At 43.8% G+C, this 16,352-nt stretch overlaps 1 protein-coding gene across 1 annotated transcript in view; it reads left to right on the forward strand.

Annotated features, from left to right (window-relative positions):
- Positions 1-14,668, forward strand: part of USP46 (ubiquitin specific peptidase 46) — a 69,683-nt gene extending 55,015 nt beyond the window's left edge. The window contains exons 6-9 of the mRNA XM_068542985.1: positions 4,795-4,878; positions 6,974-7,171; positions 10,375-10,453; positions 11,296-14,668. Of these exons, the coding sequence (XP_068399086.1) occupies positions 4,795-4,878; positions 6,974-7,171; positions 10,375-10,453; positions 11,296-11,397 (463 nt within the window). The 3' untranslated portion in view covers positions 11,398-14,668. The remainder of the gene's footprint in view (positions 1-4,794; positions 4,879-6,973; positions 7,172-10,374; positions 10,454-11,295) is intronic.
- Positions 14,669-16,352: the final 1,684 nt, after the last annotated feature.

Here is a 16,352-nt window from a genome sequence, read left to right on the forward strand (position 1 = left end):
GATGGGGGTGGCAGCTTTCCAGCCTTTCCCAAAAGAACAAAGTGCAGGAGAAAGTTCCAGGGAATAAATGATGCCAGCTGATCCATTAGCTTTCTCTATTTGAGACCAAAGAGAAAGAATGATTATGATCTTTTTTGGCCCCTTTCATGGTTTAATTTGCTTTGCATTCTTGAGGGTTTGTTTTTCAAACTAGAATTATGAGTTTTCTTCTTTAACATCATGCCTGCATAGCTCTTCCGATGTGATATTTTATCATTTGTTTTGATTTTGAAAAAAGTTAAAAATCAGGCTAACATTGTAGGATTTAAATGTAAGATCTCTGCCACCTCCTTCCTGAAGGGCTTTAGATGATCAGTTACAGTGTGTTTTCAGTGAACTTTTGTCCCAGAGAAATGATGGTATAAATGGTGGTTAATTCAGGCTACAGGTCTAGAGAAGGCACTAAAGCCATATTGTAGCTGAGCTATGACTCTAATATTTCACATCTCAGCACTGTGTCTTAGGCAGAGTGAGCATCTGTATCATAGGAGGATACTGAGAAAGTTTTTTTTTCTTTTAAAAAGTTCAGGGATGGCCTCAGGCGAAACCTTAAAATACGTGAAGTTTATCTTAATTATCCCCCCCATGTCCTTTTTGGTATTTTTTTGTCTTTCGCTTCAGGGCCTTAGTCCCTCCCTGTGGTTCCTGCACAGAAACGTACCTTTCTCCTCAAAGTGCTCCACGTTCTGAAACCACTCTCCTCTTCCTGTGTCCTCCTGTCATTAAAAATTCCCATTCTCCCAGGGCCAGGGAGGTCAGCCTTTTAGTTCTCCCAAAGCTCTATTTTTACAATCACTCTCTTTTTAAAGAAATGTCTTTTGTATTCATTTTGGAAACTTGCTCTGTGTGCTAAGTTTACACGCGTCCTCGTCACACATCCATTGCCATTTGCTCATCTATTAGTTTCTCTGTTTCCCTCACTTATGTCTTGGTTTTGGTTATTATTTATATATATGGTGTTTGCTAATATCTGACATGTCTTTCTTTTGGATTTCTTTTTTTGACCTTCTTTAATACTCTAGTCAGTAGTTCTCAAACTTTGGTGCATATCAGAATCACCTGGGGAAGTTGGTAAAAATTGAGGCCCAGGCCATATTTGACTTTTGTGAGCCTGGGCATCTATTTTTAATTAATTTTTCTGGATGGTTTTGATACCACCAAAGTTTGAGAACCCCTGCTCTAGATCTGTGCTACTCAAACAGGGGTCTGTGGCCTAGTGCCGTTGACATCACCTGGGATCTCGTTAGTACGGCAGCATCTCAGGTCTCCTCCAAGAATGAGTGCATGACTCAGAGCCTGCGTCTTAACAGGATTTCCCGGTGACTCCAGTATGCACTCTCAGCCCAGGCAGCATACTGGAACCACCTAGGGAGCTTTAAGAACAATAGTGCCTGGGTTCTACCTGGAGAGATTCTGTTGTAATTAGGCTTGGGGGAGGGGGAGGGGGGGATTGAGATTGTTTTTTAAAGCTCGCCAGGTGATTCTGATGAGCAGCTGGGTGAACCACTGCTGCAGATTCTAGAACAAAGCTTCCCAGCTGGTGTGCCCCAGAAGATGGGTTACAGGTGCGTGTAGATCCCCTCAGCTTCTGGGAGGCTGGGCAGAGCCTGGAGCTGCCAGAGAAGCAGCCGTGTCGGTGTACCCCAGCTCATTTCTATGTGGCACCATTATTTTATGTGGGTCATGACATGAAAATTATTGGGAAGCCTAGCTTGAGAATTCTTTTAAATTCAATTTTTTAGCTGTTTATGTTGAGTGAAAAGTTAAGATTTTAATTAGAAATGTATCAAACATAGACATTAAACATGGACATGGTAGCTGTCTCTACAACCTATAGCCATCTTACCCAGGAACATAGTCTTTCTCCATTTTTTTCAAGTTTTCTTGTATACATTTCCATTAGGTTTCATAGTTTCCGTATGAAGGTATGTGTTTCATAGTAGATTTGTTCCCAAAGTGTATTTTTAAAAAGTGTTTCATTGCCACTTTGACTCTTTTTAAAGAAATACAAGGAGTTTTGTGCTTTCCCAGTAACCTCTCCTCTGTGCTTTGTTGTAATTTATCCCAAGTGTCAGAAAGACCTCTCTACTCTCTCCTCTTTGATTTTCTCATTGAAAAGTTTCCTCAACCTTTGTTGCCTGCTTTTGTTCCCACAATTGTATAGCATCACCTGACAGATCTGCTCTGCCTCAGTTTCTTGCCGGGGCCACTCTGTTTTCCTAACTTAGGCGCATTTTCCAATTCTCAACTCACAGATGCTCCAAAAGCATCACGCTGTCTCTCCTGTGTCACTGAGCTTCCAGCCAGCTAGGGCTGGGCAGGATGGTGGTTATTTGTGAATCAGGTCTTTACATTAGGTACCAACTTCTGCTATATTTCTACGTAGTGGGTCTACAAAAACTTCTGGGTTTTTTTTTGGCAGGGGGGAATAAGAGAGAGTAGAAAGTGTTTAATTCCTTATTTGTTGTTGTGCTTGCCTTAGTTATTCTGATTCTTTAGTTGGATAAAGAGATTTGTCTGTGGTAGACATTCCAAAAATGTGACTCTCCACCGTCACCCAGGCTCATCCGCCCTTTCTCCTTGGTTGTTCCGTTCCACCCCAATAAACCGTGTGTGGGCCAAGAAGAGATTTCACATCAGTTACTCCGTGAAGAGCTGGCTAGTATGCATTCAGCTAAGTTTGAGTCTGTATTAGGCACCAGGCACTTGAAATCTGAGGGTTGAGTGTTAATTGCATTCTAAATTGTTTCCTTGTTTTTCGATCCCCTCCAGTCCTTCCCCCAGAGCGCTGCCAGAAGTGATCCAAAAAGCACTGTCTGATGCTGTCGCCCCTGCAGAGACCAGTTAGAGAGCCACACGGTCCACACAGCTTCTAAGAAGCGTGCTCTATACCTTGCATTCATGCCTCTGGGCCGCAGCCTTCACTCTGTCTGGGACCCTGGACTCTTATTCCCGTGACTCACTTTCCCTTTTTGCGAACCTGACTCAGATATCACCCCTTGGGGAAACATCCTGAATAATCCCAGTTCATTTCTCTGTCCTCTGTGCTTTCCCCTGGACTTTATACGCATGATTGTCTCTTTGTTCCTTTGTTCAGCCAACACACATTATTGAGCGCCGTTATGAGTTGGGCCTGTTCTCAGTGCTGGGGTTCTAGCAGTGAGTGAGACAGACAGGGTCACTGCCCACACAGAGGGGAGGCGGGTGACCCAACGAATGGGAGGATGCTTCAGATAGTGATGAGTGCTCAGAAGAAAACAAGACAGCAATAGAGTAGGGGCTGGATGGGTTTGGAGAGAGTGGCTGGGGAAGTCCTCTCCAAAGAGGTGACATTTAGGCTGAGCTCTGAGCAGTGAGCAGGGCCAGCCATGGAAGCATCTGGAAAGAAGCTGTCAGTGCAGGGGAAATAGCAGCAGCAAGTGCCCCGAGGCAGGGAGAGCGTGGCACTCTGGAGCCACACAGAAGTCCAGCCGGCGGGGCTGGAGCAGAGTGAAGGAGATGGGGTGGGGCGGGAGGTGGGTCAGAAGAGCAGTCGGGGCTCTGAGGACAGACGGTCTGTTGGCCACGGTAAGAAATTTGGATCTTATTCCTGATTGCACCGAGAAACTGTTGGAGGATTTTAGGCAGGGGAGTCAATCGTGTGAAATGATTTATGTCTAGCCTGCAGTGAACACTAAGTGTCGTAAGTGGCTTCCTGCACGTGTCTCTGGTAGACCGTGAGCTGTGTGAGGGCAGGCATTCTCTGCGGATCCCCAGCACCTAGCCCAGGGTACTGTCAGTAGCCACTGGGGAAGTTAATGAATGAACAACCTATGTTTTCTCTTGATAAGCTCTGTTTAAGTGGTTGAGTCATTAACACCATGTAAATAACATTTTCTATGTAATAAATTTGATCATTCTGGCGCTAGGGCACTCCCTATGAATAAGGAAATGTCATGGACTTTTTCAAGACTCTGGGGTATTATGATATTCTGAATGTTCTATTCAGCCTTTGAAGCAGTACCACAGGAATGTTAAGTAGAATCTAAGTGACCAGAGAAGAATGAAAAGCCATGACATTTAAAAAATGAAAACTATAGGTAGTACAGTAAAACCTCGTGATAAGGTGAATACAGATATAACATCCCAGTGGCATTTGTTCTCAGGAGGCAGGCTGAAGTTAACCTTCCAGCGTGTGGGGAGGTGGGGAGCAGGGGGTTGGTAGACATCTCCTGATTATTTGGGACTTTCTTAGTTCAATATAAGGGCCATTGAATATGGTTTAAATTTTATTATCTTTACTTTTGTGCTCTTTGAAAATACAGAGCACTTGAGACAGACCGTTTTTCATTAACCACATAATAATGACACCTTGCATTTTGTGTGATGGACATTTTTGGACTCGACTTTCACTGAAATGGTTGGCTTTTACTAGAGTTAGTATTTTTCCATTGTACTTTTATTTCCAATTTACAGGTACTCTCTGTTAAACCCTGAGTTTTTTTCCTGAATCAGTTGGATGGAAATCCTAATTTAGATCTATCTGTGTCCCATTAAATAAAGCTGTACTTGAAAATCTCTTGTGGTGAAATCATAACCCAGCCCAGTGGACATGCTCTAATGCATCACAGCACCTGCTTCTAAGAAGGATCTTTTCTCATTACTTCTTTCCCCACATTCACTTAAAAATTACCCTACAGGTAATAGGGGGGTTAAAACATGGTAAACTGAGTGCATTTTGGACTTCTTTTAAGTTGAAAATATTTTTCTCTGCAGAGACTTCAGCAACACAGAAACACTGTGTAGTGAACAGAAGTATTATTGTGAAACGTGTTGCAGCAAACAGGAAGCCCAGAAAAGGTACGTGAAGGGTTTAGCTCAGGGGGTGGCTTTGTGTCGTCAGAAGGAACCAGACTGTGGAGCCTGACAGATCTGATTTTTGAATCCCAGTTCCAGGGGCTCGTAGCCAAGTAGCTTTGGAGAATTCAATTACCTTCCTCACTGGTAAAATAGGATAAGAACGCCTACCTGGGGAAGTCGCCCTTTCGTCTGATTGTTTGTTTATCTGTTCATTCATTCATTCAATGTGCCAGATACTCGTGCTGGGTAAACAAGTGGTGAGCAAGTATAAGCACTCTCCTCTTAGGATTAAAGGCAAATTATAAAACGGATTTAGCATAGTACATAACACATAGTGGTCACCTGATAATATTGTTAGTATTGCCTAAACATTGGAACTTCTTATTTAGAAGACAAGAGAGGCAAAAAAAAAGAAAAAAATCATTTAATAAGGAATCATGAGGAAATCAATAACATCAGTTTGTGGATAGGTGATAAGAAAGTTATCATATTCTGAGTTGATACAGGACCCAGGGTTGCCCATCTTTTTACCAGCACCAGCCAGTTCCAGCTCTTGGACAATGTGAAATAGCCAGTTCATCCCTGTGTTCTGTCCCCAGAAGCCAAGAAACTTGACATTTTAATTATCCTGTGAAGCCTTACTGTGAGTTAAGTTTACCCTGCCTATGGTTGTGGTATATTCAGGGTAACTCACAGACGCCCATTCCTGCCACCTAAAACCCTCAGGGGTCTAGAGCTGAGGTTGAAATAGTTTCTCCGCCCAGTCTCCCGGCCCTCCATCCTCAGACATGCACATCTTTTCTTGGTGCATCAAAACTTAAGGTTAGTCACTGTGGTGGCAGGCAGGAGTTAACACTTGCTAGTGGTCGAGGAACTCACCTCTGCTCCCACCCATGTAATCTAGGTCTTCCTAGGGCATGAAGGTGTTTTCTGTTTAGCCCTGGAGGTTTATACATTAAAATGTTGTGTTCCTGGAAAATATAGGGTTCACTATAAATCTTATGTTTCTGCTGATGTTGTTATTTTGCTTATTTTTATGAACAGGGTTTTTACTCCATAGATTTCTGAGTAATATTCTCTTAAAATTTGTCCTTTACAAATAATATGCATTGAAAATGTGCACAAGTTGAACAGCATTTACGCTGTTTCAGGACCTTCATAGAGGGGGTCCTGGAAGGCAACCAGAAAATCCTCTATTCTAGCAGAGTTATCCACGTAAACTGTGGTCTTTGTGACTTCCTACCGAGGAATATTAGTGGTCATCTAGTGAAAAAAGCTTTCCGTGTTTATGTAAGTTGGCGAAATGCTGCATCAAACACAAAAGAAAATCCTTTTCTGCAGGATTTCTCAAATCCCTCGGTATGCTGATGTGCGAGGAGGAACTTCAGAATAGAAGGGAGCATTGTGCAGACTTGGCCCCAGAAACCCCACATCCGTTAGCATCTCCAGGGCTCTCGTGCGCCTGTTGGGGTAAATGTAGCCCTAAGCCAACCCTTGCGTTTACAAGCGAGGAACCTGAGAGCCAGAGAAGGGAAATCACTTGCCCAGAAGCACAGGAGTAGGGAGGGAGAGTGGGCCCAGCATGCCGGGTTATCTGACGGCCCGCAGTGGGCAGTATCTGAGGCATCCCTGCTGGTCGGTCCTCAGAACCTGTGCGTCCAGACTGCACCTTTCCGCTTGTCCTCTCCCCAGCCTCCTTCTCTCAGAGACTGTCCCCCTCGTCTCCATTATCTCAGGGTGGGGGGGGTTTGTCCAAATACTGTTCTCCCTGGGAGGCGGAGGGCAGTGACGCAGAGCAATTGCACATATTTTCATTGGTACGAAAGTTCCGGGATGTCTCCTTGGACCAAATAGAGACCCCCCCCCCACCCCCTCCCCGTTGCGCTTTTCTCTGCGGGCTAGGCTCCAGCTGGCCGAGCCTGTAGAAGCCAGCTCTACATAAGCGAGCATCCTTTTATTCTTGCGAGTGGTTTGGCCGTTTGCTGGTTTGAAGTTTGTTGGACCCCTCCTGCTCTCCGTTTGTGCAGGCGGCGGTGTATTCTCTGCCACCCATGGGGGTCGGCTACCACTGATTTTCTACGTCATGGTTTCTTAGGATGAGAGTCAAAAAGCTGCCCATGATTTTGGCCCTGCACCTCAAGCGATTCAAGTACATGGAACAGCTCCACAGGTACACCAAGCTGTCTTACCGGGTGGTCTTCCCCCTGGAACTGCGGCTGTTCAACACCTCCAGCGACGCGGTGAACCTGGACCGCATGTACGACCTGGTTGCGGTGGTGGTTCACTGCGGCAGGTGAGGGCAGGTGGGGAGCGCGGCGTGGGAGAAGCGGGAGGGCTGTCCCCGGGCCAGGTAGACCCCGCCGCACCCTTCCGGGGCGGTGAGACTCAGCGGTAATGGTGCTTTGGGGAGTCTCCTCCAAGCTCTGGTTTATCTATCACCTCAAAGTGAACCTAAACGTACATACATCAAATAAGATAAAAAATAAATTAAAAAGGTAAAAACTAGAACAATTGCGTTACAATAAAAATAATCTAAATGTTCTCTCATAAGGGAAATGCTAAGTCTCAGTTGGATTATAAACGACGCTTATGGAGTTTGAAATCACATGGAGAGGGAAATGTTTATGCTATGATTTTAATTAAGAAACCAGGTTGCACGTATAGTATGATCTCAAAAGTGGTTTAAGATGTGTGAATGAAGACTGGAAGCAGTAGATGGAATTTAAAAGTTTTTTTGGCATTTTGAATGATTAAAATGTACTCTTAACAAATACTCTTTATGCAGTTTTTAGTCTTTCCCCAATATTCTATAGTAAGTACCTAATCAGAAAAAAGGAGGGAGTAAGAGAGAAGGCCCCTCGATGTAGAGAAGCAAAGTGTATTTGCTGGAAGTCTTTTGAGGAAGTATTTTTTTATTCCATAATTTGGTGTAAGCCTGGAAAAGCCTGCCGAAAATTCACCTGTTTGCTATCCTTTGCTCGGCTGGGATGGGTTCGTGTCCCCTCCCTGGGATCGGCATGCCATCACCCTTATAGGTTTCAGATTAGGGCCTGTCACAGAGCAGGTGTCTTTTCCTGTCCATTCTCCTGGGTTGGGTTGTGGTGCACAGACCATTACCAAGAGGATGCGTGGTTCCCTGTGGAGGGATGGATGGATTGATTTCTTGCCCTGTACTGAGTGGATGGTATCAGAAACTGTGACTTCACATCTGAAGCACCTCATGTTTTGCCCCATGCAGAGTAACTTTAAGTCACAGGTTATTGCCTTACGTTCTCAGAAAGTTGTCTTTGTTGGTCAGTTATAAGCCATCTTTCTGTTTCCCCTGAAGAATACTTCTAACAGTTAATTCTTTTAAAGAACATAGGGGTTCAGCGATCTGGAAACTAGCCATGAACACTGGGTTGGGAGGAGGTCTTGGGGGCAGGCAGAGCCTGGTACCTGGAGGGTCTCTGGTGTCCGAGGTGGGCAGCGTGGATGGGAGGTGGAGAAGCAAAAGCAGTCAGGTGTGTGGGGTGCGCAGGGGTTTGCAGTGTGGATCTCTGTGGGTGCTGACTCCAGTCCCTGGGAACGCTGGTGAGGACAAGGCAGAGACCCACTTATGAGAACTGGGGGACAAGTAGGAGGTTGGGTTCTAGAATAGTCAGTCTCTGTAACTGGGGCACAAGGTCAGAGCAGCCCTGGCAGCAAGGCTGATCTGGTGCCGAGTCACGCATGCTACTAATGAGGATTCTTTAAATTCCTCCCCACTAGAGGTGGAATTGTTCTCATACGCGGAGCAGGTGGCTTCTGGCTGTCGGTCGGCTCTGGAAAGCTCTGAGGTTAGGGAGCTCAGCCCTTCCTTCTTGTGCCAGGACCCCCTGGCCCACAGTTGCCCCAGGTGCAGAGCCTCATTCATTGATTTCTCCTGCAAGCATTTTTAAACCCTTGTTTCCTGGGTTCCGTAGCAAGATCTGAAGTTATAGCAGTGAACAAGACACACAGGGGCCCTACCCTCATGAAGCTGAGCATCTAGTGGGAAAGATAGTTAGTAAGTAAACGCACCAGGCTGCTACCACCAAAACCAAACCACTGCAAAATCACTTTATGATTTTGACTAGTGCTATAAGGAACGATCGGGGAAATGACAGAGAGCAGCGGAGGCACCTCTTTAGGGAAGGTGGTCGGCAAAGATTTATCTACCGAGGTGACATTTGAGCTGAGGCCTAAGGAATAAAAAGAGCCAAGGAGGCAAACATGGGTGAAGACCATTTCAGGCAAGCTCCAGCGGGCACAGAACCAAGATGGGAACGGTGATGTGTATGAAAACAGAGGAGGTCTGTGGGCTGGAGCTCGGAGCGGGGGGAGAGAGTGGCCTGACAAAGGTGGGAACAGACCCTTTGGGGCACGTTGTATTTAAAGAAAGCAAACTAAGGCAAATTCAGCTTTCCAATTTTGATGGTGCATTGAGAAAACAAAACAAAACTCTAGATTTAGGGTTAAAAATTCCCTCAGTTGTGCAGATCCAACTACATAGTAGCAGCTGTTTGGTTGTTCTTTCTGCTTTGTGTAATGTATCTTTTTGTTTTCGTGCTTGTTATTATACATTTTAGTGTCACATCTTTCTAAAACTTGAGCCAGATCACGTCATTCCTCAAAATTCCCCAGTGTCTTCCTGGCTCACTCACAGCAGAGTCCAGAATCTTAGCCACGATAGCCCATTCCCGTCCCTCCTTCACCCCGGGCTCCCTGGGCTCTGGCTGCCTTGCTGTTGGGTGAACACGCCAAGAACTATTCCCACCCCTACGCCTCCCCCAGACCTTTGCACTTGCTCTTTCCCATTCCTGACACTTCCATCACGTGGTCACATGGCTTCTCTCTTTCTCTGTCTCTCACACACACACACACACACACATACACACACACACGCACACACACGCGCGCGCGCCCCTTTCCTTTCCTTCAGGGAATTTCCTTCTGCTCAAATCTCCTGTCGTCAGAGAGGCCTTCTTTCACCACGTTATATCAAGTAGCGCCTTCCCTCTATCGCTCACCATCCCGTTGCTCTGCTATATTCTTCACGGCACTTAACCACCAATAGAAATATATTTGTATTTTACTTTATTACCTCTCCAACCCTCATCTCAAGAAAGGGGGGACTTTGTTAAATTCACTGCTTTTTTGCCCGACAGCCAGAATGGGTCTGGCACATAGTGGGTGTACCATAATTAGTATTTGTTGAACTTGAATGTCTGTTTTCCCCAGTAGATTGCGAGTCCTGAGAAGACTAAGATGAGGTTTTTCTCATCTTTCTCTTATGCCCAGCACAGCTCCGGCCCCTGGGTGTCCCTCCGTGAGTTGTGGCCAGAGGAATGTGGAAATAGACATATATACCAAGTTCTCTGTCCTGAAGATAGAGGGTTTTATTTCCTAGTAAATCACTGCATGTAGAGAGCTACATAGAGTTTTATGGAGAAATAAATGTTAACTTGGTGACTTTCTTTGTCTGTTCTTTTCCAGTGGTCCTAATCGTGGGCATTATATTACTATTGTGAAAAGTCATGGCTTCTGGCTTTTGTTTGATGATGACATCGTAGAGGTTGGTATGCAGATGATTGTATCAGAGAGGAGTGGGGCAGAGACGGTGTTTTGGGATGTGTGTGTGTGGACATTTTCTAAAGTAGGCCTGTTTTCCCATAATCTGACTTGAAAGCAGCTTACCTTTCTCTCAAAACTAAATTCTGCTGCTCCGCATTCTCTCTGGAAGGGGAGAAGGGGTGTGATCACGGACTCATCAATACTGTGCTCTTGTTAATTGATTAGCCGTACACATGGGATCTCTTTGCCGCCCATGTGTTAAGTCCTGTTTCCTACAGTGACTAAAGCCCTCTCTGGGACCAAATAATAAACTTCAAAGTTCTATTAAAATTCTTTTATTATACCAAATTTTTCTTGTATTGATTATTATTTTAAAAAATATATTTTTTCAATCTATTAAACCTGGAAATCTTTATATGATACCAAAGTATTCCACACATTCATTTTGTTGTAAAGGAATACTAGCTGGAGAGAATTAAAGACGTGGTCTATTTTAGCCCACTTAAGGTAGCACTAAAGGGAATAAACTCTGATGGCCTGGAAGAATTAAGGTTATTCCCAAGAGCTCCCCCAGTTGACCATTTGAAAGACAGAAGTCCTGGCTTCTTCAAAGGGCGCCCATCTATGGTTGCTAATAGATTAAAGCGTGGCTTTCTTCCCCAACGATATGCAATGTATGTAATCATGTCCCTCTGTCAGGTCTGTGGAGCTATCCATTTGCTATTGAAAGTTCCCAATTTTATGACAGTGTTTCTTACATTTTCTTGTGCATTCCATTAGTGTTTCTTTCCTTCTCCCAGGAATCATGTTAAACCATTGTATTGTTTTCTCTTTTGCTTGCAGAAAATAGATGCCCAAGCTATTGAAGAATTCTATGGCCTGACATCAGATATATCAAAAAATTCAGAATCTGGATATATTTTATTCTATCAGTCAAGAGAATAACTTAAAGGACTGTGGGACTAATTCGAGTGGGGAAATGCTCAAAGCACTCTTACCTGGTTTCTCTGCAGACGTCCCTCTTCCCCAGCGGCCCACCAGCGGCGTGGCTCCGATTTCAGGGGTCTGGCTGTGTGACTCTCCCCCTTCGTTTTTCTACATGCAGCACTACTCGTGGTTTTATGTTAGTCTGAGGTAGAGTTAACTGCAATCAGATTGTAGTAAGTTTTAGATTAATAACATTTGCTAATTTTAGGATCAGGTACATGCCATGCCACTGGCTGTGTCTGGCTGAATTAGAAAGACATTTCCTATGAACGTCGACAGTCTTTTTGGGGTCTTTGCTCATCTTCCTAAATGGCTTCCGGGGTCTCCTTTCAATGCATTCCTTTAACTTGTCCCTGGAAACACCGCTTCCTGTTTTTAGCTTCTCTGCCTCTTTTCTGACAGAAGGACAGAAGAATGGGGTAGATGCTCACCTTTTAGAGCTGCAACTATAGCTTTAAGTTTTGCCAGTGAAAATGTTGAAAAGTGAGTAACCTCGAAACTGAATTCATCCTCCGGGTGGAACAGGGTGAACAGAAGCCGTTCGCGGTTGCTAGCGGCTGCCCCGGGCTGAGCTCACCCAGCCATGAGAATTCCAGAGGCTGAGGAGGTGTGGAGCTCAGGGCAGGCAAAGCCAAGAGGAGGAAGCTTTCGTGCACAGTGGAAAGTTGCTTTTCTTATCTTTCTACCAAAACCAAGTTTCAGGAAAATAGCTCTATGCTCTTTGTTTTTAGTGATGCTTTTCTTCTGTCCTGTGAGTTGTATCTCCTTTATCCGGCGCTGCTAAGCTTCCCAAGGTATCTTTCCGATCCTACTGGTGTTTCGCAGTCAGTGGTGGCAGGGCTGAGACACCACGGGGACTGCCCTTCCGCCCAGCTCTCCTTAGCTAGGCAGCACCAACACCGTCCTTTCCCAGGAAGAACGAAGGCTCTGCACCTTTCCTCCCATCAGCCACATTGTACAGCTGTTCACGTTTTAGCATTTCAGTCTGTGTACTGAGGCCCTGGCCAGTCCCAGGGCTAACATGGAACCTTCCCTACAGGAGATACTGGAGTTAGCTGGGGATGCAAGTGGGTCAAAGGAAGTGTCAGTGGGCGGGTGGAGGGATGAACAAAATGGCGGCGTTTCTTTGGCTCAGACTCCCAGGATGCTTGACAGTGGGAGTTTTTTGGAAGAACCTCATCTCACCGTAGTTACTTTTTGTTACATATGTATTTATTAAATCTTCTGCGTATTGGCACCTTTTATTAAAAGGGTCGATACAGTGTGTTGCTGTTGAGCTGGTTTTTGGTTTCCTACAAATGTTATGAGTTGTAGATCTTGGCTTCCTTTGGGAAGACAGTTGACTTCCATACACTATAATATACTGTGAACCTGTTATTTTGTTACCTAATAAATCAGCGAAGGAACATGCAAACTTGTGGCATAATGTGAACTCAAATTGAAATTGAAAATGTTACTGGCCATTTTGCAACAATTAAGAGCATAGCACTTTATCTAGATGAAAACTGGATTTCTTATCTTCGAAGTATCTTGAACTGTTTGTCGCTCACAACTTACATAAGCATGCCAACACTTCATCTGTTCATGCTTGAAGTGAAATGTTTTACCTTTCACTGGAGAAGACAAAAACAGGGTGATCTTCACGTTATTGTTTTATAAAAGTGATGAAAATATACCTTGCCTTGTTTAGAGGTGAATTCATATTTATAAATATTTTGTCTTTTTTTCTTCCACAAAACTTATGCAGTAATGGCGTACCTGGAAGGTGTGTTTTTATTCTTTTTTAAGGAGAGACGCTTTCCAGTTGAAGGTGACTGATACAGGGAGCTCTTTGTACTATACATAAACCATATATTTGACTGCAGGTTGCAAAGTTTAAAAAAACGCTGATTGATCCCTCATTTATTTGGAACTGATACATGAGAAAAACTATTAAAATTATCTTTGAAATGACTCTTGAAGCTAACTTATTAGAAAAAAAAGTTTCAATTGGAAGCCTATGGAAGTAATATCTGAATGCTAAGTCATAGATTCAGTACTTTTTTTTTTTTTTTTTGATGTGTAAAAAGTTTTTCCCAGTGACTTAACTGAAATAATGCCTTTTAGTAGAAAAGGTTAGTTAAAATTCAGTATTCACGGATACATTTTTGGAATAAAAAAAAGTAAGTATCGAAGATAATACAAAGACACTAAAATGGTTGTGTGTTGCAGGAAAAGAAGATTGAAAAAAAGACCAAAACACACTTCTCCGCCAACACTCCATCAGTTTTTTAAACTTTAGAGCTCTCTGGGAACTTCTTCCCCCTTCCTCTTTAATGAACGAAAGAAACACGAGGCAGCTACATTTCCCCCTCAGTCATTTCACTTTGTGTGAAGACTAGAGCACATAAACACTTCTTTATTTTCCATCCCTCATTCGTTGTGTGAAGCAGAGATGGTGTGGGATGTGTGAGACCACTCTGAGGTCAACAATAGCACAAAGGCTCAGCAATATTCCCTCAAATGGCCAGGGTTTTTGTGTGTCATTTTCTGGCAGGAGTGAGCAGGCCTGCTGTATTTCTTTTAACTGCTGGGTGTTTTAAAATAAGTGGCAGTGTTTTCCACTTTTAAAAGAGAAGGAATATTTGCTTTATTGGTTACTTCTTGTTTAACATCTAGACTATGTTACAGTGTGATAAAACTTTCATTTGTTTGAAAGTGGATGTTGGTAGAATGCTGACACCCAGTCCTGTTATTCTGAGGCATTTTCTGTTCCGAGGCAACACGAAGTGGGCTGGTTTGAAGAGAGCCAAGGAGCGGCACAAGAGGGTGGTGCTTTGACTAGGAAACCAGTCATATTGGTTTTATAGCCTGGTATATTTTGGATTTCAGATGAAATGGGGAAAAAAATGACGGAAATGGTCCCTATGCATTTATTTTCATGGATACCCTAAATTTTCATGGGCATGCCTAACAATGAAACTATGTTCTAACTGGAGCTTAGGGCTTATTTTAGATATTGGAGTGTAGCTTTATTACAGATAGATTTTATCTTTAAACATTGCATTTTGATCAACTTTGTATATTCATGTGTATTAAAATATTGTGCACTAAATGTTTTGCCCTCGTTTGCTATTATATGATATGGTCAAGGCATTTATCAGCACTAGTGTGATTAACTCATGTAAGTGGCATGGGTCAGGGAAAATGATTTCCTATGTTTCTGCCTAATTAAATTTGTTTTTCGGTATTGCATTAATTTATTTTTGGCTTCCATTTCTGTATAACCAAAATAGTTACTATATTTGTGTGGCATTCATTTATTTGACTTTGTTGCTAAAAAAATTTTTTTTAGTTTTTATTTAAAATAACCTGTACCTTTTTTTTTCTTTTTTAATGTAACCAACTCAAGCACTTTAAGCAATAATGTCAATCTTGTGAAACTTCAATCAGTTGAACACCCTGCCTCTAAAATTGTTGGCAAAAAATAAATAAATAAAAGAGGAATTCTCTTCCTAGAGAATTCTATCTCGGTAGCATTATACACATGGACTTAAAATCCTTTTTATAAAATGTGAGTCATTGGCAAGCCTCCTGTCCAGGTAATCATTCCAAACCCAATTTTGAAGCATTGTAAAGAATATTCTGGTCATTGTAATAATGGACGTGTAATAATAACGTACTGTCCACGTTCATAAAGTTAGTGTTCTGGAGATATCTCACCACTCTTTTGATTGAGAAAGATCAACACAGTTAATCCAGAAACCTGTGTCTGGGGAAGAGCAAAATGAGACTATCAGTGAGAAAAAGAATCAGGGTAGGTATATTAGGAATCACAGTGAATTGCTTAGCAATGATTTTGCATAGAAAATGCCCTTTACCAGTTATGAAATAAAAGATCTATTCCCAAAATAAGGAAGTGGCTAACAGCTCTTTGATCCCATCAGCATTTGGTTTTCAGGAAAGAGTAGGAGTGTGGCCCGGGCCCTGGTGTACTGCCAGCAGCCCCAGGCTTCTGGGCGGGGTCTGAGCTGCAGTGACCCCAGCGGGGTGCACACCGCTCCCTCCATTGGCCTGCCAGAGGCGGGGCAGTGCAGGCCCATGTGCTATGGTCTCAGAGTGTGGCCCTCCCAGGGCTGAGACTCAAGCTTGCTGTTAAAATGCGTAAGGCTCTTTTTCCCCCCAACCAGTCACTTCAAGGGGTCCGTGTGTGGACAGGAGATTGTCATTTGAATACATTTTCCTGGGCCCAGTGATGGGAATAAAATCCCACGGACCAAGAGCAAGGCAATGTGCCTTGAAGGCTCCCGGTTTCCATCCATCTTCTCTCAGGGCAGCTCAGTTGGACCTGGGTGAGCTGGGACAGGCTTGCTGGGGAAGCGCCTGCATCCGCCATGACGGCCGTGGGAATGGAAGACGTCAGGAAAAAGGGTTTTTCTTTTCTCGGCCTCCTGTTGTCCATCTGTCCTATAGGGTTTATAGGATAGGCCCGTCACCACCAGCACGACACAGTTTCTGGGGAATGAGAAGAGTTGCCCATTTCTCCAAATCCCCCTCCCTCTGTTCATTGAGACTTAAAACCCCTTGAACAGAGAAAGAAGTCTTCCATTTCCATGCCTTGTATCCCCATGAAGATAAAAAAGCTTGCTAAGTCATTCCCCACCCCCCATCCCCGAGGGAAGACTTTGATCGTGGGGATGGTACTCAAACCTCTTAGACTTGTCCTAGAGATGTCCCAGGTGGAGAGATTTTTAATTAAGCCATTATTTAGCACCTGTTGTATGCTAGGCATCGGGACAGGAGTTGGGGGATAAAAAGGTGAAGCAGATAGGATCCCTCTTCTAGTTTCCTCCCTCAGAGAAAAAAAGGTTTGCGGGAAGGAAATTTAAATTGTGGAGATAACATGTGGGCGGCGAAATTCATCACAGTCTGGC

Source organism: Eschrichtius robustus, chromosome 4 (assembly GCF_028021215.1).
Source record: "Eschrichtius robustus isolate mEscRob2 chromosome 4, mEscRob2.pri, whole genome shotgun sequence".
NCBI lineage: Eukaryota > Metazoa > Chordata > Mammalia > Artiodactyla > Eschrichtiidae > Eschrichtius > Eschrichtius robustus.